This window comes from Lepidochelys kempii, chromosome 14 (genome assembly GCF_965140265.1).
Source record: "Lepidochelys kempii isolate rLepKem1 chromosome 14, rLepKem1.hap2, whole genome shotgun sequence".
NCBI lineage: Eukaryota > Metazoa > Chordata > Testudines > Cheloniidae > Lepidochelys > Lepidochelys kempii.
The window spans coordinates 26,757,866-26,782,971 of record NC_133269.1 but is presented as its reverse complement, the minus strand read 5'-3'; the positions used below and the strand labels follow the sequence as shown (position 1 = coordinate 26,782,971).

The 25,106-nt window shown below is 42.8% G+C and overlaps 1 protein-coding gene across 1 annotated transcript in view; it reads right to left on the bottom strand.

The window, feature by feature from the left end:
- Window positions 1-4,156: 4,156 nt before the first annotated feature.
- LOC140898371 (myosin-1B) overlaps window positions 4,157-25,106 on the bottom strand; it is a 33,965-nt gene continuing 13,015 nt past the window's right edge. Inside the window, exons 20-38 of the mRNA XM_073312108.1 lie at window positions 24,146-24,401; window positions 20,920-21,162; window positions 20,637-20,813; window positions 20,405-20,550; window positions 20,238-20,328; window positions 19,164-19,553; window positions 12,091-12,217; window positions 11,714-11,832; window positions 11,206-11,402; window positions 10,569-10,752; window positions 10,323-10,488; window positions 10,047-10,171; window positions 9,490-9,798; window positions 9,186-9,389; window positions 8,398-8,523; window positions 8,134-8,304; window positions 7,945-8,049; window positions 7,531-7,626; window positions 4,157-4,320 (exon numbers count right to left, since the gene is read on the bottom strand). Coding sequence (XP_073168209.1) covers window positions 4,168-4,320; window positions 7,531-7,626; window positions 7,945-8,049; window positions 8,134-8,304; window positions 8,398-8,523; window positions 9,186-9,389; window positions 9,490-9,798; window positions 10,047-10,171; window positions 10,323-10,488; window positions 10,569-10,752; window positions 11,206-11,402; window positions 11,714-11,832; window positions 12,091-12,217; window positions 19,164-19,553; window positions 20,238-20,328; window positions 20,405-20,550; window positions 20,637-20,813; window positions 20,920-21,162; window positions 24,146-24,401 — 3,385 coding nt within the window. The 3' untranslated portion in view covers window positions 4,157-4,167. The remainder of the gene's footprint in view (window positions 4,321-7,530; window positions 7,627-7,944; window positions 8,050-8,133; window positions 8,305-8,397; window positions 8,524-9,185; window positions 9,390-9,489; window positions 9,799-10,046; window positions 10,172-10,322; window positions 10,489-10,568; window positions 10,753-11,205; window positions 11,403-11,713; window positions 11,833-12,090; window positions 12,218-19,163; window positions 19,554-20,237; window positions 20,329-20,404; window positions 20,551-20,636; window positions 20,814-20,919; window positions 21,163-24,145; window positions 24,402-25,106) is intronic.

Below are 25,106 nucleotides of genomic sequence, written 5' to 3'. Positions count from 1 at the left end.
ACTGGGACTGTTCATCTTAGAAAAGAAGTGACTAAGGGGGATATGGTAGAGATATATAAAATCAGGAATGATATGGAGAAAGCAAATAGGTAAATGTTATTTATCCCTTCAAATAACACAAGAACCAGGGGTCACCCAATAAAATTATTAGGCAGCAGGTTTAAAACAAACATAAGGAAGTATTTCTTCACACAACACACAATCAACCTGTTGAAACTCATTGCGAAGGCCAAAGTATAACTGGGTTCAAAAAAGAATTAGCAAAGTTCCTGGCGGATAGGTTCATCAATTACTCCTGGGGGGATTCTGCGCCCATGCGGTAGAGCAGAAGTCAGATGGCCCACATTTTTCTGTACCCCCCCATGCAGAAAAACACACAAAAAGTCTGCCGGGGGACATGCGCTTCTTCCCCAGTAGCCCAAGCAGTGCGTCTGTTCCAGCATTCCTGGAGCAGCCTCAGAGATGGGGGGCAGAGAGGGTGGCTGGGCATGCGTCTGCGTGATCAGTGTTGGGGGGGCGGGGTCTGGGCATATCTGCATGCCAAGAAGCAAGAGAGACTGCATGCATGCCATCCTGGCATGTAAGGATAGGGCTTTTTATTATGCACGAGGCAGGTTAAAGGCACAAATGAAGCAGCCTGCCTGAGTTAATTGGTCTCATTCTCTGAGGCACAAATGTAGCACCCTGACTGTGTAGTAAAGTTGTTAAACTTGCTGTTGATGGTTAATTGATCTCATTCTCTGAAGCAAAAATGTAGCAGCATGCCTATTGTTCTTATTGTTAGTTAGCTGTTCCCATTCTCAGTCAGTTCCCCCAAGAGCATTAAAACCTGTGAAAGTTTTAAGGCCCCTACATTGTCTTAGGAGTCTTAGGGCTTGTCTACACTTACATTTTATAGTAAGAATCACCCCCCTGAGCGCAGCAAGTCTGAGCGCTTTAAAGCACTAGTGTGAACAGGCTCTGAGCACTGGGAGTGGAGATGAATTACCAGGAGCGCTGGGAGAGCTCCCGTGCGACCACACTCGCCCTTCAAAGCACTGTGGCGGGATCATCCCCACAACAGCGCTTTGCAGTTTCCAGGGTAGCCATGCCATTATTATAAATGACAGTAAGGCAATCCTCAGCTAGGAAGATCCATGTGCTTTTTCATTTTTTTTCCTGTGCCAAAGAGGCACTATGGGGTTTGATTACAGCTCAGGATTTATTTTACTTACCCATTCAAAAAAAAGACTTTGAGGGCAAATAAAACATTTACCAATCAGTTAATAAAATGTCAGGACAATCATTACAAAGCACTTCCCAAAGTAACCAGCCAGGTCCAGGAAAATGATTAGTTAAACTGTATGACTTTCATGTGTGAAAGTCTGAGTAATTTAAAATAGCATTCTGCTTTATTTATTTATTTGTTTGTTTGTTTGTTTATTTATTTTGCAGTTTGGTGTTCTGTAATGTAATTTAAACGAAAATCTAGGATTATAACTGGAATGCAGGGCATTAGTTACCAAGTGTTTGTAACTTCACTTTCATGTATTTAGGAAATGCTGAATAGTTATTGTGACTTTTTTCTGTATTGTAGTTTAAATAAATTATAAAACAATTGAAACTGATGTGATTATATTGCATTATTTTGACAAACAAAATATGCAGAATTTTGAATTTTCTGGTGCAGAATTTTGATTAATTGTTTTTGGCGCAGAATCCCCCCAGGAGTAATCAATGGCTATTAACTAAGGTGGTCAGGGATGCAACCCCATCCTCGGAATGTCCCTAACCCTCTGACTGCCAGAAGCTGACCCTGTATGACAGGGGATGAATCACTCAATAATTGCTCGGTTCTGTTCATTCCCTCTGAAGCACCTGGCACTGGCCACTTTCAGAAGACAAAAAGACAAGAAACTAGGCTAGATGGACAGTTCTTATGACAGTACACAAATTAAAAGGACAAAAACCGACTGGTCAGTAAAAGAAGAGCAATAATGTTCACAAACACAAAATAAAGAAAGATGATGATGACCAAAACTTACTCAAGATGACTGATTGATGACTGAACAGAAAAAGAAGTACAGGGCCAATCGCATACAAGAAAAAGAAGGACAATGACGACCAACTGAACAAAAACAGAATAACCCCAATGACTGGTTGCAGAAAAAGGAGGAGGATGACAATAACCACCAAAAGAAGAAAGGCTATGACAATGAAGATGACCAAGCATGAAAGGCTAGAGAAAGACAATCAATAAAAGGACAAGGATGACAACGATGACTGAATACAAAATAGAAAATTATATTGGTGACAGGCCACAAAAAGAAGAATAAAAAAGCATAATTTTGACCACTAAGCAGAAAAAGAAGAGAGAAAGGTGACTGGAAACTTTAGTGAATCATCATGGAGGTTTCTGACTGTGACATGGAGTGGGAAGGCAAAATGCATTCTGCTATAATTGTATAAAGCTCGGACTTTTCAAGAGTGCAATGATAGTGGTATGATCTTGTATTTCCTAGTTTGTGTGATTTTGACTTGGCTGCCATTTGTCCCTTGGAACTTTAATTGTTTTCTAAGGAATTTTTTGTGTAATTTTTGTAATATTCGATATTTGAACTACATTGTGTTGCTATTAGTGAGGACCACTGAAGTGTTGCTGAATGGTTTATAAAGCACTTGTTATTGTTTATTAGGCAAGGGAGAGCTACTATAACTTTGCATTATTGCATTAGGGTTGTCTGGACATCATGTTGGTAACCCTGGTTGGTTACTGTTGATTTTTTTGCAGTAAGGATGATATAGAGTTGTGAGTGGGTTTGGGTGTGTATGTGTGAGAAGATGATGAATGTAGCTATATGGCCGTATGCTTTATTTTGTCATTTTTGTGGTTTTGAGCTGGACATAAATTACCCGTAACAACCTGAAACAGTTTGTAGCAATTTTTTCTGTATTCTGTTTGAATTTTGCTGGATTCTTTATGTTTTAAAAGTGAAGACACTGTAAAGAGGACACAGAGACCAACTGTAAAGTTTCAAGTTGCCCACATGTGGTCCACCAGGCTGCTCCTCATGTAGCCATCCCCATCACAAGTTTGGCCAATAAATATGGATTGGTCAGACTGAGACTCTCAGGTAATTTGCTGTCTGGGTCTGTTGCACTTTTTCACATGACATTGCATTGTGATATCATTCAGTTTCTCTCCACTGTCCCCCTTAGGTGTCTTTTGACATTATTTCCTACAAGAAAATATCTGTTCTCTACTTTTATCCAGACGTGTTAGATTTCAGCCCATTGAATCTCATTTTGTTATTCCCTGCCCATATTTCTAACCGTCCCAATCCTTTTGTATTGTAATGCCTCCCACATCAGTATCCTGTGTAAAATTCCATTTACCCCATCTCTCAGTCATGAATAATCATGTTTAATAAAATCAGGTCTTACACTAATCTCTGTGACTCCTCACCAGATACCTCCCCTTCCCAAAGTTACCAGTGTATAGCATCATGCTGCACTGCGTCAAATGCCACACTAAAATGGAGAATTACTGCATTTTTGCCTCTAAAGCCTCTAACCTTATTAAAAAATTCAATCATATTTGTTTGGCATTCACTTGTACTCTATCATCTGTGCTGCTTATTATTATTGCACAGCAAATTCATATCCTTTAGATGTTTGCAAATTTTTAAAAAATATATTTATTCCATTGTTTTGGAGAAAATTATATTTTGCTTACCAGATGGTAATTGTCAGGAAATTTTCCATCATATTTTAAAGCAAAACTGTCTGTATAATTCTATCTCGAGTGCTGCTTGAAAAGGCTTGAAAGAATAAAGCCATAAATTATCTCAGAGGGCTTTGGCATCTTTCTCCACACAAGAGGTCTGATTCATTCAATTGACAGGAGTTCTGAAGCTAAAATCTGTGGAATTATTTGAAAATTTAGGGATAAGTATTCAATTTATGTTTGATTGTGCAAATGTATCTTGTAAATGTACAAACCTTAATAAAACTCCAAAGCTAATGAGTACAACACAAAAGCCACTTCTGGTTCTTTGTATGCAAAGCTCTCTATAATCTTTATTTACTAGACACTGAGGACAGAATAAACAATAATTACAAAGCAAAGTGATGGAGAGATTCACATTTTGTGCATTTCTTCAGTCACTTTGCAGCATGGAGACATCCTCACTCTTCTCCTTCAATCTTCTTGTGAACCTCTCGGCTTTTCACCCGGAGCTTATTGACCTGGGACTCTGCAATGTCAGCCCGCTCCTCAGCCTCTTCCAGCTCGTGCTGGATCTTGCGGAACTTGGTGAGGTTGACATTGGATAGTTCCTCCTGTGGATGGAGAGAGAGTTGTAAACCAAAGGTCTGAGGGTTCCCCTTTCCCTACATTTGGGACTTAATAGGATGTGCTTGTTTGCTGAGGGGACGGGGAAAGCCCAGACTGTTACCCACTTATCATTTCATATCTAAAATCTAAGCACAGACCTTCACACTCTTGCCCTTTTCTAATTCTTTTTTCAAAGAATCACTAAAAACTAACTGAAAATAGATTTCTAAACATTTTGGAGGGATTTTTCTTTAGGTTTATACATTCATTTATAACTCCTTTTTCCTAATCAGGCCACATTAATGCAGTAGTATATATTATTTTAAATACAGATAAATGACAGTAAACACATATTTGTTACCAACAATATGCTTGGTGATAAATACAGAAATGAAAGCATCCAATTTAGGAAAGCGACAGCATTCTAGTTTGTGAGTCTTTCAGGTCAGCAATTCCACAGGCTTAGAGTTCAGGGTTAGACAATCAGAAATTATTCTTCCTCATAACAAAAAACTTGGGACACACCCAGCTTCTACCAACTGTAATGAGATGCCCCATTCAAAGGGAGAGGGGAAGAAGGTGGCATTGAATTAATGGAGCTTGTACGGTATTAGAGGCTCTCTAACCCTATCACATAGGGAATCAAGCAAGAGATGTACATTTTCACTGTGTGTGTGCATGTATTATATAGAAAGACAATGCTAGTAGTTTAATTGTAATGTGAATTTATTATAAGGGGGTTTCTCCATCCCATGAGTACAGAAACCCTGACCATGGGCAATGAGTTACCACAAACTGGCAGGGCTAGTATCAACTGAGCTCAGTCTGCTGGTGGGGCTTGGCCCTGCTAGTTGGTATGAGCATATCCGACATTCGACATTGGTGAGGCCTCATCTGGAGTACTGTGTCCAGTTTTGGGCCGCACACTTCAAGAAGGATGTGGATAAATTGGAGAGAGTCCAGCGAAGGGCAACAAAAATGATTAGGGGACTGGAACACATGAGTTATGAGGAGAGGCTGAGGGAGCTGGGATTGTTTAGCCTGCAGAAGAGAAGAATGAGGGGGGATTTGATAGCTGCTTTCAACTTCCTGAAAGGGGGTTCCAAAGAGGATGGCTCTAGACTGTTCTCAATGGTAGCAGATGACAGAACGAGGAGTAATGGTCTCAAGTTGCAGTGGGGGAGGTTTAGATTGGATATTAGGAAAAACTTTTTCACTAAGAGGGTGGTGAAACACTGGAATGCGTTACCTAGGGAGGTGGTAGAATCTCCTTCCTTAGAGGTTTTTAAGGTCAGGCTTGACAAAGCCCTGGCTGGGATGATTTAACTGGGAATTGGTCCTGCTTTGAGCAGGGGGTTGGACTAGATGACCTTCTGGGGTCCCTTCCAACCCTGATATTCTATGATTCTATGATTCTATGATCCCTTCCCCAGAAGGCTTTCTCTTGGGGTTGGGATTCAGTGGCCCCTTTTTGACGGTTCCCCAAAAACTGGGAGATGGGGAATGTAGCCAGACACCCACTGAAGCCAGTGGGCTGGGAGCAGAGAGGTCATCGGGTCCCCCAGAAGTGCCCTGTGGTCAGGGGGAACTGGGACCTGGGAGTAGGTGTGAGACATGGGACAGAAAGCAGCACATCAACATGGGTCATGGGACATCATACCAAGAAGGGTAGAGGCAAGACATGGGGTAAATAGGGGTAGGGCCATTGGGGGGCAGCATTTGGGGTTAACGGGGAGCAGCAGTACATTGGGAGAGAGGCAGCAAATGGGGGAACAAACTCTGTATACATCAGCAATCTGTATCAGTTAGTCACCAAAACCATGGCCACAGTCAAAGCAAAAGCTTTTAAGAAGTCAAATCAGCATGATCAAAATGGCCAGCTAAGTTTAATCACTCTCTTCCTCTTCTCCTCCCACCCCAGCTCAATTTAAAAGAATCAGTGGAGTTCTATTAATTATATAATTATATACATTAATATAATGAGCAGAGGGATGCTGCTCTTCTCTTTGGTGAAGAGATCCCTGTGAAAGACTTGGAAAACACCAATATTATTTTATGACCATTATATGTTCATCTGTTTGTTTGGTTGTGTTTGTGTTGGTTGCTATATGATTACTAAAGGGTTAAACCAGGCCTGGCTCACATGTAAGCAGGATGAGTTTCAGCACCATTCACCAGTACTTAAAGTGGGTGTCAGTTCCTTTGAAGTTTCCCTCTAATCATGCTGAGTTCAACATCCTGGCTTGGTACAGAGGAGTGGGTAATCCAGACAGGAAACTGAGGCATTAGGGCTTAGGAGTCGGGTGGGGGGGAGGAACTGAGCAACGGCAGCACAGGGAAAGAGGGTGACACAGGGACTGTGGGAAATCAGGCTGTGCCCACTCCTATGCCTAGAAAAGGGGGTGTCTGGATAAGCTGAGCCTATGTACGTTTTGGGTAACACAGCTCTGCGTGTAGACTGTTGCGTTAATAACCATTTGCTCTTGTTACTTTGTGTTCTTTCTGCTGAGATTAAACAATATATTGTTTTGAAAAGGCTGTTTTCTGTCCTTTGTGTTTGCACCGATCACAGCTCCTAAAGAGAAGACTTGCAAGGCAGCTGACTGGGTCAGGCCTGATGAAGAATCTGTTGGTTGCATTACTGTACCCTGGGACCCAGTCTGGGAGCAGGAGAATCTTGCAATTCTGCTGCAGAAAGGTGAAGTTTCAAGGCCTGTCAAGGGGATTGCACTCAGACAGAGCACAAGGGGTCAAAGGTGCAGTTAGCCCTGAACTGTGACAGTTCAACAGCTGTGACATCCGAGAAGATTCCCAACCAGCCTATCAGAACATAAGTTTGAACTAAAAAAAAAAATCCATATCCCCACCTCATGTATTTCAAGTAAAAGAGGTAAAATAGCTGCTTCCTCATCTCTCGATCCTACGTGATTTGTAGTAGCAAACAGAGCCTGCATCTCCAACCACGTCTAAGTGACATGTGCAGATCAGGTAGTGTGTCACTATGGAATTATGAAAACTGTTAAACTTAGTCAGATCTTTTATTAACCTAGAGAAACAGTCAGAGTTCCTCAGTAAGCTCTGCACCCGTAAGTATTTGTTAATGAAAGCCAAGCATTTTTACCAAAGGAGACTTAGAAAAGGTGTATTCTGACATCCCTAAAGCATTCTGCAATATCAAAAGGATGCATATCCTCCCTCCTCAGAACGATACTTACAGATTCCTCAGCTTGTCTCTTGTAAGCTTTCACTTTCAGTTGTAGTTTGTCTACCAGATCCTGGAGCCTGAAAACATTCTTGCGGTCTTCCTCAGTCTAGGAACAGTTTGTAATGGAAAAGAGTCATTTCATTTCCAAATTATTTGTCTATTTCCTTCATATTATATAGTGAAAGCAATGTTCCATATAATACATTTTGATAAGTATATAAGATGGATAATAAAGATTATAATGGATATTTTAACTTTCTCTTTCAAATGATTTCCTGGTGAACTCTTTGTTTTTCCATAGAATTACTGTTAACTGTCTTACTGTTTGAAAAGGACAATAAAAATTGCCCCCTGCAGGTTCAGGTACAAACAATTTGTGCTCCCCGGAGAAGGATGTGACAGCACAAAGGGCCTCCCTCCTTACCTGATAGGTCAGTTCCTTTACTCTTCTCTCATACTTGCGCATACCCTTGATAGCATCAGCACTGCGTTTCTGCTCATTGTCAACCTCACCTTCCAGCTCACGCACCTGAAATGAGAAACGGATCATTGAGTTTCATTGTGACTACACATAGGAAATGCTCCTAATTGCACAAATGTGGGGAATACGCACTCTGGCTTCCAGTTTCTGGATTTGCTTCTTGCCACCCTTCAGTGCCAGCTGCTCTGCCTCATCCAGACGGAGCTGCAGGTCCTTCACCGTCTGGTCCAGGTTCTTCTTCATTCTTTCCAGGTGAGCGCTGGTGTCCTGCTCCTTCTTCAGCTCCTCCGCCATCATGGCCGCCTAGTGAGTAAAGAAAGGAAACCGGTCCAGAAAACCAGCCATTTCAGGTGCAAACACGGCCATGTTCTCCAAAGAAAGGTGCCTTCAACTCACATCAGTGATTGCCTTCTTGGCCTTCTCTTCTGCATTACGCGCTTCCTGAATTGTCTCCTCCATTTCACTCTGGATTTGGGAAATGTCTGTTTCCAGCTTCTTCTTCGTGTTGATCAGGCTGGTGTTCTGTTTAATAACAATAGATAAGACGTGGTTACAGTTAGTCCCAAAATATCGACTCTGGAGCATGGACTGAATATTTGTGTTTAATGTACAGGTTACTATTAACATTTTACTGCTGCAGAACTCTCCTCCAAATGTATCATCGCTGCAGGACATTGACAGCTAGTCAGTGATGTGCTGTGAATATTTTAAGAGCTCTCACTAACATTACCTCCTGCCCTCCCAGCTTGTGACAAACACTATGTGCCAATTGTAAATCTGGCCCATTCCATAACAAAATAATCACTGTGTAGAAATACTTCCTGAGCCCCAGGGGATGGCAGAGATGACTTAAAAGTATCCAATGATGGAAACTGTATAAGAGGCAGGAAAGCCACACCCAGAGCCTCTGAGACACTTGCCCCCCTCCATCACATCACTGCAATTATAACCTTCGTCATCCCTGTGTCGCCTTCAACAAAGCAACATGAAGGAAACCAAGGAGGGCCTTGCAGCTTCTTGCTTTCTGTTTAACAAAGGTCCATCCTATGGACATTAGCGTACAGGCCATTTCAAGAACAAAAATCTTCTAAACACCCCCTAGTGCTGCTCTTTGGAGCAGGATACCTACAGAGCAGTCTCCTGCTTAGGGGTTTGTGGGATTTCTTTTCACACTAGACCCTGACCTGGGTGTGCAGGAGCTGAACTCGTTCACTTGCATCCAGAAGCTCCTGTTCAGCCACTTTCCTGGCCCTCTCTGTCTGTTCCAGAGCTGCCCTCAGCTCCTCAATTTCGGCCAGCATCAGGTTAGCTCTGCGCTCTACCATGGCCACCTGCTCCTTCAGGTCTTCTTGGCTTCGGAGAGCATCATCCAAGTGAATCTGGGTATCCTGTAAAACGAGTGAGAGAAATTACCTGGAGGCGCAGACTCCTTGGCATGCTGAAAAGACCAGCTGAGCTATCACACTAGGCATGTGTGGCTTAGTGTACCTTGAGCACTCCTTGTGTGTTTCGCAGATTCTTCTGTGCCTCTGCAGCCAGGCGGCTGGCATGGCTCAGCTGGATCTCCATTTCATTCAGATCCCCCTCCATCTTCTTCTTTAGCCTCAGGGCTTCGTTTCTGCTCCTGATCTCAGCATCCAGGGTGCTCTGCATGGACTCCACAACTCTGACATGGTTTCTCTTCAGCTGTTCAATTTCCTCATCTTTCTCAGCAATCTTCCTATCAATTTCAGACTTTACCTGGTTCAGCTCAAGTTGGATGCGGAGGATTTTGCCCTCTTCATGTTCTAGGGAAGCCTTAACAAGAGCAAGTGAAGGGTCAATAAAGGGACAAAAATAGTTGTTTCCTTCCACATAAAGTGTTAAATGCTCCCACAAACTGGAATGTAGTGCTGTGGGTAGCATGGGCACTGAGTACATAGCTTCCAGCACAGCATGTGCTGTCCTCCTGTCCCTGTGAATTATCCCACCGTGTTTACAACAGGATACAGCTCCAAGGTTTTCTGACTCTCTCTTTGTAAAGCAGTGACTAATGGCATGTGTACCTCAGCTTCCTCCAGAGCGGACTGGATTTCTGATTTCTCTTGCTCAGTCTGCTTCTTCACTTTCTCCAGCTCATGGATGGTCTTTCCCCCTTCTGCAATCTGCTCCGTGAGGTCAGAAATCTCCTCTGTTGGGTTACAGACAAATAACGCAATCAGACAAAGGTCCCAAAGAGAGAGAGGCTCCTTAGCAATGCCACAGGCACAGACAGATTCACTTTAGAGTGTTGACAAGCTTTCCAGAAGCCCCATGTTAGGAGAAGAAATCCGGGGACTTACGCTGCAAGTTCTTGTTCTCACGCTTCAGAGTTTCAAGTTGATCCAAGGTTTCCTCATAAGCATTCTTCATCTTAAACAGCTCCGTGCTGAGCGAGCGAGACTCCTTCTGGGAAGCTTCCAGTTCAGCCTGCATTTCCTCGTATTTCTGCTTCCATTCTGCCAGAACCTAAAGAACAACAAGACCTTAGTCTAAGCAATGGAGATCACTAGCGGATGCTCCATCCAACACCCACAAGGCTGAAATACCTTATCGAAATTCTTCTGCTTCTTATCCAGAGCTGCACAGGCAGCATTAGATCTTTCCACATCAATCATCAGGTCCTCCACTTCATTCTGCAGCCTCTGCTTCGTCTTTTCAAGGGAAGCACATTTGGAATTCACAGCTTCAACATGTTCTTCAGCATCCTGCAGACGCTGGGCAAGCTTCTTCCTGGAAGATTGTAAATACAGCTCCCACTTAGTGAGTAAATACGGCTCCCATTTAGTGAGCAATATTGAAGAAATCTGTGTGCAGCTGCTCTGGGATTCACGAGAGCAGAAGTCACCTCTTCTGGGCTGTGACCCCAGTGCACACACAGATCAGGTCCTTTCTCAGTCGCTCTTATCCAATTCATATACAGTACATTGTCTCTGATAATCCATCTGCCATCAGCTCACACACATTATCGACAGAGTACAGGGCCTCTCTCAGTCTTTCTAAACCTAATGAGCATATTTGCCATTTTCCAACCCATACCACTAAATGGATATACTGCATCTCCTCTAATCCCCCTGCCCAAAGCACATCCTTGGCCTCTTCCAGTCCCATCTTGAGCATATCACTAGCCTCTTCACATTTCCCATTTAGTTTTTGGCCTCTTCCAGTCCTCCCCCCGGCACATACTTGGCCTCTTCCAGTTCCTCTGTGCGCTGAATGGCATCCGTCTCGTATTTGGTTCTCCACTGGGCAACTTCACTATTGGCCTTGGACAGGGCGCGTTGCAGCTCACCCTTTGCTTCCTGCTCCTCCTCATATTGCTCCCGGAGCAAGTCGCAATCATGGCGAGCAGACTGCAAGGCGTGGGCCAGTGCGTTCTTAGCCTGGAGACACAACAGGAGTAGCACAGTGATGTAGCTAAATATCCTGGGGATCCTCCTGACAGTGAGCTCTGTCAGACTGTGGAACGCTATCCCGGGGAAGTGGTGCGAGATTCGATGGATGGCAAATTTAAAGCTGGGACAGAATAAAATATTCTTAAATATACTGTAGGGAACAATCCTGCATTGGCAGGGGCTGGGGAGGACCTTTCCCCCTCTGTTCTCTAGGGTGCTATGGTTTCATTTGAGGTTAAAGCATTTTGCTCACAACAAGAATCCAGCTTCACAGAAAAGGCTGTTGGAAAAATCCTCACCTTTATCTCCTCCTCTAGATGCCTCTTAAGTTCCTCAATCTGTTGGGTAAATGCCTGTTTGCCTCTTGAGAGCTGAGAAATCAAAGTATCTTTTTCCTCTACCTGGCGTGCAAATTCACCTAAAAAAAGTGAAAATGAAATAGGAGGGATTTAATCTCACTGACTGGAAAATGATATAGTCATTTATTAACTACAAATGGAAATACTTTAAAGAAAAGCAAATAACCTGAGTTCTCAAGTCATCCAAGTCATTGTTAGAGAACTTCTAATAGCAGGTGGATATGCAGTTTTTCCATAGAATGGCAATTTCGTCCCTTTTGCACCTCATATCTCCTCCTCTCAAAATATCTACATCAAAAAACATGTATGCATCTTACCTGATTCTGTTTGTAGACGAGCTCTTTGAGCACTGAGGTCATTGATCGTACGCTGATGCTCTTCTTCCTTTGTCTTAACTTCGCTAAGCTGATCTTCCAGAGTGCGGCACATCTTCTCAAGGTTTGACTTTGTGTAAAATGGACAACAAGAAAGAGGATAAACACATGGGCTCTCCAGCATTCTGAGATAATTGAGATCTTTGTCATGACAAACATATGTGGGCTCAATTAGTGAGGAAATCTCACCCGTCATGAATCTGTGTGCAAAAAAGTGTCCAAAAGGTAAAATAAGACGCACTTCGTAGGGGAAAGGAGCAAAGAGGGGGGCTGGAGAGAGGGGGAGGGGCTGAGACCTTAGTGGAATAGGACAGAAAGTATGGTAATGGGAAGCAGACACAGGATGGTAGAGGTTGCGTCAGCCCTATTACCACCCCAGGAAGGTCCCTGGTATCTCTCCTCTGCAGACTGCCCAAGAAGCCTCTCCAGCCATCCCCTCTGATGTGACAAGTAGGCTCCTGCCTCCCTCCACCCCATCCCCAGTGCTCTGGGGTGCCCTGGGGCGAAGTGATTAAATAAGTGACTATTTTCCACTGGCAGGAAATGTCACATGGAACCACACAGAGCTTGACAATTGTGGTCAGGGCTATGGGGTAGGGTGCTGATCTGGGAGGCAGGAGCAGGCCATGAGTTCTAGTTCCAGGTCTTTTACTGACTGATGTTGATGTTCTATGCACTCCATAGCCCTTATTATTGAACAAGGATTCATGCCCTGACTTTGGGAGTCAGGCAAATATAATTTCCCCCCATTCTACAGATGGGAACTATGAGGTTGTACAAGTCACTTCCAGCAGACTGTGGCATGGAATCCAGTGTGCTAACATGGAAAATACAAACTCCAGCCACTCTGCTTTGCAGAATGGGTGTGGCAAGCCTATATGGTTGGCTGTGCTGTCTGTAACTGCTAGCCCACACTCCCCTCCAAAATCAGGAATACAACCAAGAAATCCTTACACCTAAACTTGGAAGGATTTGATTTTTATCAGTAAATGTCAATAATCATTGATGTCACCATGCACACAAATCAACAAAAAAATTTCCATTGACAATAAACAAAATTTACAGATAGGAAAAGTCAGGAAAATGCTGCCTGAAAACTTCTTAGAGTTTGATTTAAGGCTTTTTATTTTGTATATTTTGACATGTAATGCTGTCAGTTTGTGTTTTAACATTGAAAAAGCTTTAACTTTTTGAATCTCAACCTCTACTGTCATTGAATAATTGTCTGATCCCCTACATTGTGTGACCCCTCATAATTTTGTGAAAATGTGAAAATCTAAATACCTAAAAATGCTTAAAACCCATAATTCTGTACAACTGTTAAAAATTAAATATATATAATTTTTTAAAAATGCTTCAAAATAAACATCAATATTATCCATCAAAATTATAAAAAAAAAATATCAAATTCTGCCAACCCTACTTATACTTAGCATTCCTCAGTTGTATCACAAAGTTGTATGACCCACTGATAAAACGTGTGTGTCATCCCCCTCTAGAGGCTGGTCCACAAAGAGGATAAGAGCTTACTATTGCTACCAGTTATTCATTTAGCTCAGGTTGCTGTGGATCTAAAGGTTTCAGTCCTACTGATGACCATTTCAGGGGGATCAACATGATTACACTTGATGAAATTTCTGGTTTTTCAGCCTGCTTTATTAAAAAAAAAAACCCTAAAATTTTGCATAACACCATCTCCCTACTTTAAAAGAGCTTTACGATTGCAAACTGAAGCACTCAAAAGCTAAGTGATACCAGAATTAAGTTTGCCTCTCCATGGGCAGCAATAATTCTGGTATATTCATTGCTGTTAGAACATACTGAGTCAGACCAAAGGTCCATCTAGCCTAGTATCCTGTCTTCTGACAGTGGCCAGTGCCAGGTGCTTCAGAGGGAATGAACAAAACAGGTAATCATCAAGTGACCCATCCCCTGTTCCTCATTCCCAGCCTCTAACAAACAGAGACTAGGGTAACCATCGCTGCCCATCCTGGCTAATAGCCATTGATGGACATATCCTCCGTGACTTTATCTAGTTAATTTTTGAAGCCTGGTATAATCTTGGCCTTCACAACATCCTCTGACAAAGAGTTCCACAGGTTGACTGTGATTTGTGTGATGAAATACTTCCTTTGGTTTGTTTTAAACCTCCTGCCTCTTAGTTTCATTTGGTGACCCCTAGTTCTTGTGTTATGAGGAGTAAATAACACTTCCTTATTTACTTTCTCCTCACCAGTCATGATTTTATAGACCTCTATTATATCCTCTCTTAGTCATCTCTTTTCCAAGCTGAAAAGTCCCAGACTTCTTAATCTCTCCTCATACAGGAGCTGTTCCCTACCCCTAGTCATTTTTGTGCCATTTTCTGAACGTTTTCCAATTACTATATATCTTTTTTGAGAAGGGGTGACCACATCTGCATGCAGTATTCAAGATATGGGTGTGCCGTGGATTTATATAGAGGCAATATGATATTTTGTGTCTTTTTATCTATCTCTTTCTTAATTATTCCCAACATTCTGTTTGTTTTTTTGGCTGCCACTGCACATTGAATGGATGTTTTCAGAGAACTATCCACAATGACTCCAAGATCTCTTTCTTGAGTGGTAATAGCTAATTTAGACACCATCATTTTGTAGGTATAGTTGGGATTATGTTTTCTAATGTGCATTACTTTGCATTTATCAACAGTGAATTTAATCTGCCATTTTGTTGCCCAGTCACCCAGTTTTGTGAGATCCCTTTGTAGCTCTTCGCAGGCTGCTTTGGAATTAGCTATGTTCACTAGTTTTCTATCATCTGCAAATTTTGCCACCTCATTGTTTACTCCTTTTTCCAGATCATTTATGAATATGTTGATTAGGACTGGTCCCAGTACAGACCACTGGGGGACACCACTATTTACCTCTCTCCATTCTGAAAACTGACCATTTATTCCTACCCTTTGTTTCCTATCTTTTAACCAGTTATTGATCCATGAGTGGACCTTCCCTCTTATGCCATGACAGCTTACTTTGTTTAAGAGCCTTTGGTGAGGGACCTTGTCAAAGGCTTTCTGAAAATCTAAGAACACTTGTTGACCCTCTCAAAGAATTCTAGTAGATTGGTGAGGCATGATTTCCCTTTACAAAAACCATGTTGACTCTTCCCCAACAAATTATGTTCACTTATGTGTCTGACAGTTCTGTTCTTAGCTTCAACTAGTTTGCTTGGTGCTGGGAGGAGGGAGGCCAGCCCTCTGTGAAGGAAGAAGTGGTTAGGAACTATTTAGAAAAACTGGACATGCACAAGTCCATGGGGCCGAATGCGTTGCATCCGAGAGTGCTAAAGTAATTGTCGGATGTGATTGCAGAGCCATTGGCCATTATCTTTGAAAACTCATGGTGATCGGGGGAAGTCCCGGAAGACTGGAAAAAGGCTAATGTAGAGCTAATCTTCAAAAAAGGAAAGAAGGAGGATCCTGGGAACTACAGGCCAGTCAGCCTCACCTCAGTCCCCAGAAAAATCATGGAGCATGTCCTCAAGGAATCAATTCTGAAGCACTTAGACGAGAGGAAAGTGATCAGGAACAGTCAGCATGGATTCACCAAGGGCAAGTCATGCCTGACTAATCTATTTGCCTTCTATGATGAGATAGAAGGTTCTGTGGATGAAGGGAAAGCAGTGGACGTGTTATTCCTCGACTTTAACAAAGCTTTTGACACGGTCTCCCACAGTATTCTTGTCAGCAAGTTAAAGAAGTATGGGCTGGATGGATGCACTATAAGGTGGGTAGAAAGTTGGCTAGATTGTCGGGATCAACGGGTAGTGATCAATGGCTCCATGTCTAGTTGGCAGCCGGTATCTAGCGGAGTGCCCCAAGGGTCAGTCCTGGGGCCGGTTTTGTTCAATATCTTCATTAATGACCTGGAGGATGGTGTGGATTGCACCCTCAGCAAGTTTGCGGATGATACTAAACTGGGAGGAGTGGTAGATACACTGCAGGGTAGGGATAGGATACAGAAGGCCCTAGACAAATCGAAGGATTGGGCCAAAAGAAATCTGATGAGGTTCAACAAGGACAAGTGCAGAGTCCTGCACTTAGGATGGAAGAATCCAATGCACCGCTACAGACTAGGGACCGAATGGCTTGGCAGCAGTTCTGCAGAGAAGGACCTAGGGGTGACAGTGGACGAGAAGCTGGATATGAGTCAAGAGTGTACCCTTGTTGCCAAGAAGGCCGATGGCATTTTGGGGTGTATAAGTAGGGGCATTGCCAGCAGATCGAGGGACGTGATTGTTCCCCTCTATTTGACACTGGTGAGGCCTCATCTGGAGTACTGTGTCCAGTTTTGGGCCCCACACTACAAGAAGGATGTGGAAAAATTGGAAAACGTCCAGCGGACGGCAACAAAAATTATTAGGGGACTGGAACACATGACTTATGAGGAGAGGCTGAGGGAACTGGGATTGTTTAGTCTACGGAAGAGAAGAATGAGGGGGGATTTGATAGCTGCTTTTAACTACCTGAAAGGTGGATCCAAAGAGGATGGATCTAGACTATTCTCAGTGATAGCAAATGACAGGACAAGGAGTAATGGTCTCAAGTTGCAGTGAGGGAGATTTAGGTTGGATATTAGGAAAAACTTTTTCATTAGGAGGGTGGTGAAACACTGGAATGCGTTACCTAGGGAGGTGGTGGAATCCCCTTCCTAAGAAGTTTTTAAGGTCAGGCTTCACAAAGCCCTGGCTGGGATGATTTAGTTGGGATTGGTCCTGCTCTGGGCAGGGGGTTGGACTAGATAGCCTCCAGAGGTCCCTTCCAACTCTGTTATTCTATGATTCTATGATTCTATGAAGTCAGGTTTACTGGCCTGTAATTGCTGGGGTCACCTCTGGAGCCCTTTTTAAAAGTTGGTGTCACATTAGCTATCCTCCAGTCATCTGGTACAGAAGCTGATTTAAATGATAGGTTACATACCACAGTTAGTAGTTCTGCAATTTCACTTTTGAGTTCCTTCAGAACTCTTGGGTGAATGTCAGGCAACTTATTACTTGTTTAATTTATCAATTTGTTCCAAAACCTCGTCTAATAACACCTCAGTCTGGGACAGTTCCTCAGATTTGTCACCTAAAAAGAATGGCTCAGGTTTGGGAATCTCCCTCACAGTCTCAGCCGTGAAAACCAATGCAAAGAATTAATTTAGTTTCTCCGCAATGGCCTTATCGTCCTTGAGTGCTCCTTTAGCATCTCGATTTTCCAGTGGCTTCCTGTTTCTGATGTACTTAAAATTTTTTTGCTGTTACTTTTTGAGTCTTTGGATAGCTGTTCTTCAAATTCTTATTTGGCCTTCCTGATTATATTTTTACACTTCATTTGCTAGAGTTTATGCTCATTTCTATTGTCCTCACCAGGATTTAACTTCCCCTTTTTAGAGGATGCCTTTTTGCCTCTCACTGCTTCTCTTACTTTGTCGTTTAGCCACGATGACTCTTTTTTGGTTCTCTTACTATGTTTTTTAATTTGGTGTATACATTTAAGTTGAGCCTCTATTATGGTGTCTTTAAAATGTTTCCATGCAGCTTGCAGAGATTTTATTTTTGGAACTGTACCTTTTAATTTCTGTTTAACTAACCTCCTCATTTTTGTGTAGTTCCCCTTTCTAAATTAAATGCGACCATGTTGGGCCACTGTGGTGTTTTCCTCACTACAGGGATGTTAAATTTAATTATATCATGGTCACTATTACCAAGCGATTCAGCTATATTCACTTCTTGGAACAGATCCTGTGCTTCACTTAGGACTGCATCAAGAATTGCCTCTCCTCTTGTGGGTTCCAGGACTACCTGCTCCAAGAAATAGTCATTTTAAGGTGTAAAGAAACTTTATCTCTGCATCCCATTCTGAGGTGATATGTACCCAGTCAATATGGGGATAGTTGAAATCCCCCATTATTATTGTGTTTTCTATTTTTATTACCTCTCTAATCTCCCTGAGCATTTTACAGTTACTTTCACCATCCTGGTCAGGTGGTCGGTAGTGTATCCCTACTGCTATATTCTTATTATTCAAGCATGGAATTACTATCCCATAGAGATTCTATGGTACAGTTTGGTTCATTTGACATTTTTATTTCATTTGATTCTACGCTTTCTTTCACATATAGTGCCACTCCCCACCAGCACGACCTGTTCTCTCCTGCCAATATATTTCATACCCTGGTATTACTGTGTCCCATTGATTATCCTCATTCCATCAAGTTTTTGTGATGCCTATTATAGCAATATCCTCATTTAATACGAGGCACTCTAGTTCACCCATCTTATTATTTAGACTTCTAGCATTTGTGTATAAGCACTTAAAATAATTGTCAGTTTTTAGCTGTCTGCCATTACGTGATGTAATTGAATGGGACTCTTTTTCATTTGACTGTATCTCATCAGATACTACCTGTATTTTATCATCTTCCATTCTCTCTTCCTTACTAGGACATAGAGACTCTCCATTAATAGATCCTCCCTTAAGCGATGTCTCTGTCTGAACCACATGCTTCTCTGCACCTGTTGGCTTCCCCCAGCCCTTAGTTTAAAAACTGCTCTATGACTGTTTTACTTTTGTGTGCTTGTGCTTGACTCTGCAACTTTAATATTCTTTTAATCTAGTTTATAAGATGTAGACTTGCATATTCAGTACTGTATGGTAGAGTAATATGTTTCATATACATTTTAATAATTCAATTTAAAAAACAATATAATGCTAATTATTATAATCCTCTAAGTGTGATGGCTATTAATTCAGTAATAACTGTATTTGGAGCTTATAAACTTCTTGGTCCTGTTTGAGATTTTATGTATGTTTTATACAAATTAAACTTTAAATAATTCTGTTAGAATCCAACTTACAGTCAGCTCATATCCTGCTCTTACAATCTTTTGTATAATTAAACATGACAAAATGATGATTAAAAATGTTTCATTCTTTTACACTGCAATAAGACTTAGGATAAAGACAGCACTTTCAATACACAGCTCTGTACCTTGGCTTTGGAGACAGTCTCCATGTTACTAGCCAGGTCGTCGATCTCCATCTTCAGTTCACTCTTCTCCTTCTCCAGCTTCTGCTTGACGCGTTGCAGGTTGTCGATTTGCTCCCCAAGCTCTGCCGTGCTGTCCGCGTGCTTCTTCCGGAGGGCGGCGGCTGTGGCTTCGTGCTGCAGAGTGGCCTCCTCAAGGTCTCGGCGCATTTTCTGGAATTCTGCCTCACGCTTCTTGTTCATCTCAATCTGAACCGCTGTGGCTCCACCAGCTTCTTCCAGACGCTCACTGATCTCCTCGAGTTCCCTGGAGAGATCAGCCCGCTGCTTCTCTGCTTTCGCCCGAGAGGCACGTTCAGCCTCTATCTCCTCCTCCAGCTCCTCAATACGAGCCTGGAGAACAACAGGAAACACTAAGACTATGGCTTCAGTCTGGGGTCAACACCAGTATGGCTATCGGCAGAGTTCTGCTGGCATAACTCCGTAGAATACATGCAGGCTACACTGAAAACAGGAGTTCCGGTGGCAAAGAAACATCGCCTCCCTGAACTGGGGTAGCTACATCCAAAGACCCATAGAGAGAAATTTGGGTCCCTCATACATCATGTTCACTGAGTCCACCTTTTTCTTTCCATTTCACTTTATTTACACAGATGTTAAAGATGTTTTTGGGGTCCCCTGAGCTCAGGGCCCTGGTACAACTGTCCCTCCTTTCTCCCTACTCTTGTCAGCACTGCCTATATCAACAAAAGCTTTCTTCCACCAGCATCTACACTGGGGGGGTAGGTCGCCAAATCTATGTCAGTCAGGGATGTGCTTTTATCAAACCCCTGGCTGACATAACTCTGTCAACCTAATATAGACCATGCCTAAGTAAGATAGGTTTCAGAGTAGGAGCCGAGTTAGTCTGTATTCGCAAAAAGAACAGGAGGACTTGTGGCACCTTAGAGACTAACACATTTATTTGAGCATAAGCTTTAGTGCCACAAGTACTCCTTTTTCTTCTTCCTAAGAAAGATGGCTTCCTTTTAACTAAATTTGTTCTGAAGGACAGAAAAGAAAAAATGTATGACTAGCCTGTAACTCTTTGATCTTTTTCTGCAGCTGGATGCCCAGGACTTGCTCATCCTCAATTTTGCTTTGGAGCTGACTGATTTCAAAGTCTTTCCTTTTCACATGGAAAAAAAAAAGTTAGTGCTGGAACAAAATGGATCTGCAGTTTACCCCCTGCAAACCATACCTACTTCTTCAGTTTTTCCTCCAGCTGCTGTTTATCATTTTCTAAATCCATTGTGGATTCCTGGGCCAGCTTCAAATCTCCTTCAAGTTTCCTCTTCGCTCTTTCAAGGTCCATGCGAATCTTCTTCTCTTGCTCCAGCGACCCTTCAAGCTAAACAGAAAAAGGCCATAAATTCTCTGCGAACAAGAGCCTAACATCACACTGGTTTTGTTCTCTCCATATGTTATTGCGCCTACATCGTCCACTTGCTGCTCCAGCTTGGTTTTAGCTTTGCTCAGTGTGTTCACTTTGTCCTCTTCTGCCTGCAGGTCATCCAGGGTCTGCTGATGGGCCTCCTGGAGGGCTTTCTTTTCCTTTGTCAGTTTAGCGATGGTCTCATCCAGAACTGCCATCTCCTCAGTGAGGTTTTTCACCTGCAGAGTTGAACAAAGGTAGTTAAAGAAAATGGATACAAAACATTATTGTTTGTGAACAGCAGTGTCATATTTTAGAAAGTTCGTTAGAGATTCTGCCTTATACCTTGTTTTCTGTGGCATGTTTTTCCTTTTCAACCTTGGCCAATGTTAACTCAAGGTCATCAATGTCTTTCTTCAGCTCTGAACACTCGTCCTCCAGTTTCCTCTTTTTGGCTGTCAGCTCAGCGTTCATCTCCTCCTCATCCTCTGCTCTTTCAGTCACCTCCTTAATTTTAGCTTCAAGTTGGATTTTGGTTTTGATCAGCTGGTCACATCTTTCCTCAGCATCAGCCAAGCCATCAGATTCCTACAGTGAATCCATTATTAGGATCTTTTCTAAAAGGTTTTTTTGTTTTTCTTTTTTTTAACTGGTGTTTGTATCATAATGATTTTTACCACATCTGTTGGGATGACACTTCTATTTTTAACTCATACTATCAGTGACTCATAATATTCTTTTAAAAAAACAACCATTTGGCCTAAAAGTTCTATGTCTTCAACAAAATTTAGAAATGAAAAACGAATATTTTTTAAATATCTCACCATAAATGAAGCATCTCTTACCAGTTGACATATTTGGCAAATATTTTTAGTGCCTCAAGTATGGCTTTACTTTTAAGATCAAATTTGAGGCTAGATCCTGCAAATGGATCTACTCTCATGAAACCCATGACTTTATAGGAGTCCACACGGGTGGACTCTGCACCCACACAGAGCCCCACTGAAGTCAATGAGGCTGCTTGGGGGCTGATCCATTTGCAGGGTCTAGCTTTTGCATCTACATAGTGTTAAACTAAAGACTAATCCTTCAAAGAACTTGCCTGAGAAATAATAGGGTTACAGCCAATGTAAAAAAGTATGGGCTGGATGAATGCACTACAAGGTGGGTAGAAAGCTGGCTAGATTGTCGGGCTCAACGGGTAGTGATCAATGGCTCCATATCTAGTTGGCAGCCGGTATCAAGTGGAGTACCCCAAGGGTCGGTCCTGGGGCCAGTTTTGTTCAATATCTTCATAAATGATCTGGAGGATGGTGTGGATTGCACTCTCAGCAAATTTGCGGATGATACTAAACTGGGAGGAGTGGTAGATACGCTGGAGGGGAGGGATAGGATACAGAAGGACCTAGACAAATTGGAGGATTGGGCCAAAAGAAATCTGATGAGGTTCAATAAGGATAAGTGCAGGGTCCTGCACTTAGGACGGAAGAACCCAATGCACAGCTACAGACTAGGGACCGAATGGCTAGGCAGCAGTTCTGCGGAAAAGGACCTAGGGGTGACAGTGGACGAGAAGCTGGATATGAGTCAGCAGTGTGCCCTTGTTGCCAAGAAGGCCAATGGCATTTGGGGATGTATAAGTAGGGGCATAGCGAGCAGATCGAGGGACGTGATCATTCCCCTCTATTCGACATTGGTGAGGCCTCATCTGGAGTACTGTGTCCAGTTTTGGGCCCCACACTTCAAGAAGGATGTGGATAAATTGGAGAGAGTCCAGCGAAGGGCAACAAAAATGATTAGGGGACTGGAACACATGAGTTATGAGGAGAGGCTGAGGGAGCTGGGATTGTTTAGCCTGCAGAAGAGAAGAATGAGGGGGGATTTGATAGCTGCTTTCAACTACCTGAAAGGGGGTTCCAAAGAGGATGGCTCTAGACTGTTCTCAATGGTAGCAGATGACAGAACGAGGAGTAATGGTCTCAAGTTGCAGTGGGGAAGGTTTAGATTGGATATTAGGAAAAACTTTTTCACTAAGAGGGTGGTGAAACACTGGAATGCGTTACCTAGGGAGGTGGTAGAATCTCCTTCCTTAGAGGTTTTAAGGTCAGGCTTGACAAAGCCCTGGCTGGGATGATTTAACTGGGAATTGGTCCTGCTTTGAGCAGGGGGTTGGACTAGATGACCTTCTGGGGTCCCTTCCAACCCTGATATTCTATGATTCTATGATTCTATGAAAAATCTACTGAGTATGCACTCATCTACTTTCCTTAACGTTTTATGCACATCCTGTGGCTCATGTTTTAAAACTCTCTCTACAGTTCATTGTTTTCACAGGGTGGTAACTGAGACAAATTAAGGCATAAACACTATAAACTCATGTATAGAGCCTCTACTCTGTCATTTAATTACAGGAAAATCTCAGCACACAGTTAGGAAAATAAAGTAAGTTTCTAGCCTTCACAGTTATGAAGAACAAGTTGAAAATGTGACCCAAGTTTATCTGATGCAGTGTCAACTGCATGAGTTTGCAGACAACCTAAAACAAAAGTCTGAGAGGGCAGAATTGCCCCATTCCTCTCTATGGGGTGTGAGCTCAAAGACCTGCTGCTCTGGTGGGCAACAGAGACCCTGCCCCCAGGGAGTAGCCTCCCTGCTGCTGCCACTCTAAGTGTGTTTGTGTGGGGAGACCACATTATGGGGTAGGGGTGGAGCCACAGAAAGCTCCATGTCATGGTCTGTGTTGGGTCCCCAACTGCCTTACTCCAGCCCTGAATGGTAACATCAGTGGCACAATAAATATAAATAGTACAGCAGATGTGTGAATTCATCATGGCATGTGAATACATTGGGATTGTCACAGTAAGGGTATGTCTCCACTGCACGCTTCTTTCGGTAGCCCCTAGCATGGGTAACAAATAGCAGTGTAGACAGTGAGGCCAGGCTGAGGCAAGTAGAGTACAGACATGCCTGAAGGGTGTGGGTATGTCCTCACGCAAATACACGGTTCTCTACTTGCCTAAGCCGGGCCTCCCTGCTTACATTGCTGTCCTCTGCTTTCCCCACACGGAAGGACTCCACCAGCAGGGAAAGGCTCTAGCAGGGGAGCGGCAGCTGAAACCTTTTCCTGCTGTCTACTCTCTGCCAGAGCCTCACACGACACATGTAGCTGCACACTGCAATGTGGCTGTAGCCTGCTTTTCACTGCCATGGGTAGCCACGTGTACCCTTACAGGCCACCAACCATAGTTTGTACTGTAGGTGTAGCCTAAGTTGCCATGGATGAGGCAGACATATTTAAAGAGCATAACTTTGCTTCTCCAAATTTGCTTGCTCTCACCTTGTTTTAGGGCATGACCTGTCATATGTGGCTGGGAGTATTGCTATTTATTTATTTATACACCTATACTTTCTTTTTGATACTTTACATTTTAAACACGGGAAATATTTTATCTTGGCCAAACACTGATCCCAGTGCTATTAATGGGATGCTTCATGGGAAAGTTGCATTTGGAAGTTTCAGCTTGGACCTTTCTACTGTGCAATAAGGGTTGAATGCACTGGTGATACTCACAGACTGCACTTGGAGCTGCAGGTCGTTTTTCTCTTGCAGCAGAGTCACCATTTTCTCCTCCAGTTCTTTCCTTTTTGCCTCAGACTTAGCAAGCTCCTCCTTCGTTTTCTCAAACTCTTCCTTCATGTTGGCCATCTCCTTCTCAGCTTCAGCACTCCTCAGCAAGGGCTTGATCTTGAAGTACAGCTTCATCCAGGGCCAGTGCTTGACATTCATGAATGAGCGAACATTGTATTGGATACAGAAGATGGACTCTCTATAATGTCATCAGAATATATGGTCAATGTTATGGGCCAAATTCAGAGGTGAATCCAAAGGCCAGATACTGCAATTCTACTAATTGTGAGTAGAATTTATTCAGCCAAGTAGCCTCATTTGAGTTCAAATGGGGCCACTCACATGAAAACATACTACTCTAAGGGTTACAGACTCTGGACCTGCTTGAGCCTCAGAAAGTCTAGGGGGAGTAAAACTCCACTGTCGGTCTCCTCAGTGTGCATGTTGAACTAAAGTCTTGACTCACGCTCACAAACCGGAATGAACTTTTGCTCCCTCTTTACACATCACATCTGTAACTGACCCACTCCCTCTGATGAGTGTTTTGGAGTCTAAGGGACTCTGAACTGGTGTAACTCACATGCTGAGGAGCCAAAGAGAATTTAGCATAAAAGTACCCAACTGGAAGGTGTAAGTTAAAGTTGGCCACCCCTAGTCTAACACACACTTTATTACACCTTCTTCTTGCTCCTTGGTATACCAGTTATACCGATTCACACTCCCAGATAGAGCTGGGCAAATAATTGATTCATTGGTTCACTGGCAGTTCCGAAAAATAAAATAAAAAAAAATTCAGTTTGGGTTAAACCAAAACTAATGTTTTTCTGAATTTTCAGTGAATTGAAAACGGTGGAAAATTTCATTTAAGATTGAATAAAACTTTTTCGTTTGAGTTCAGGCTTTT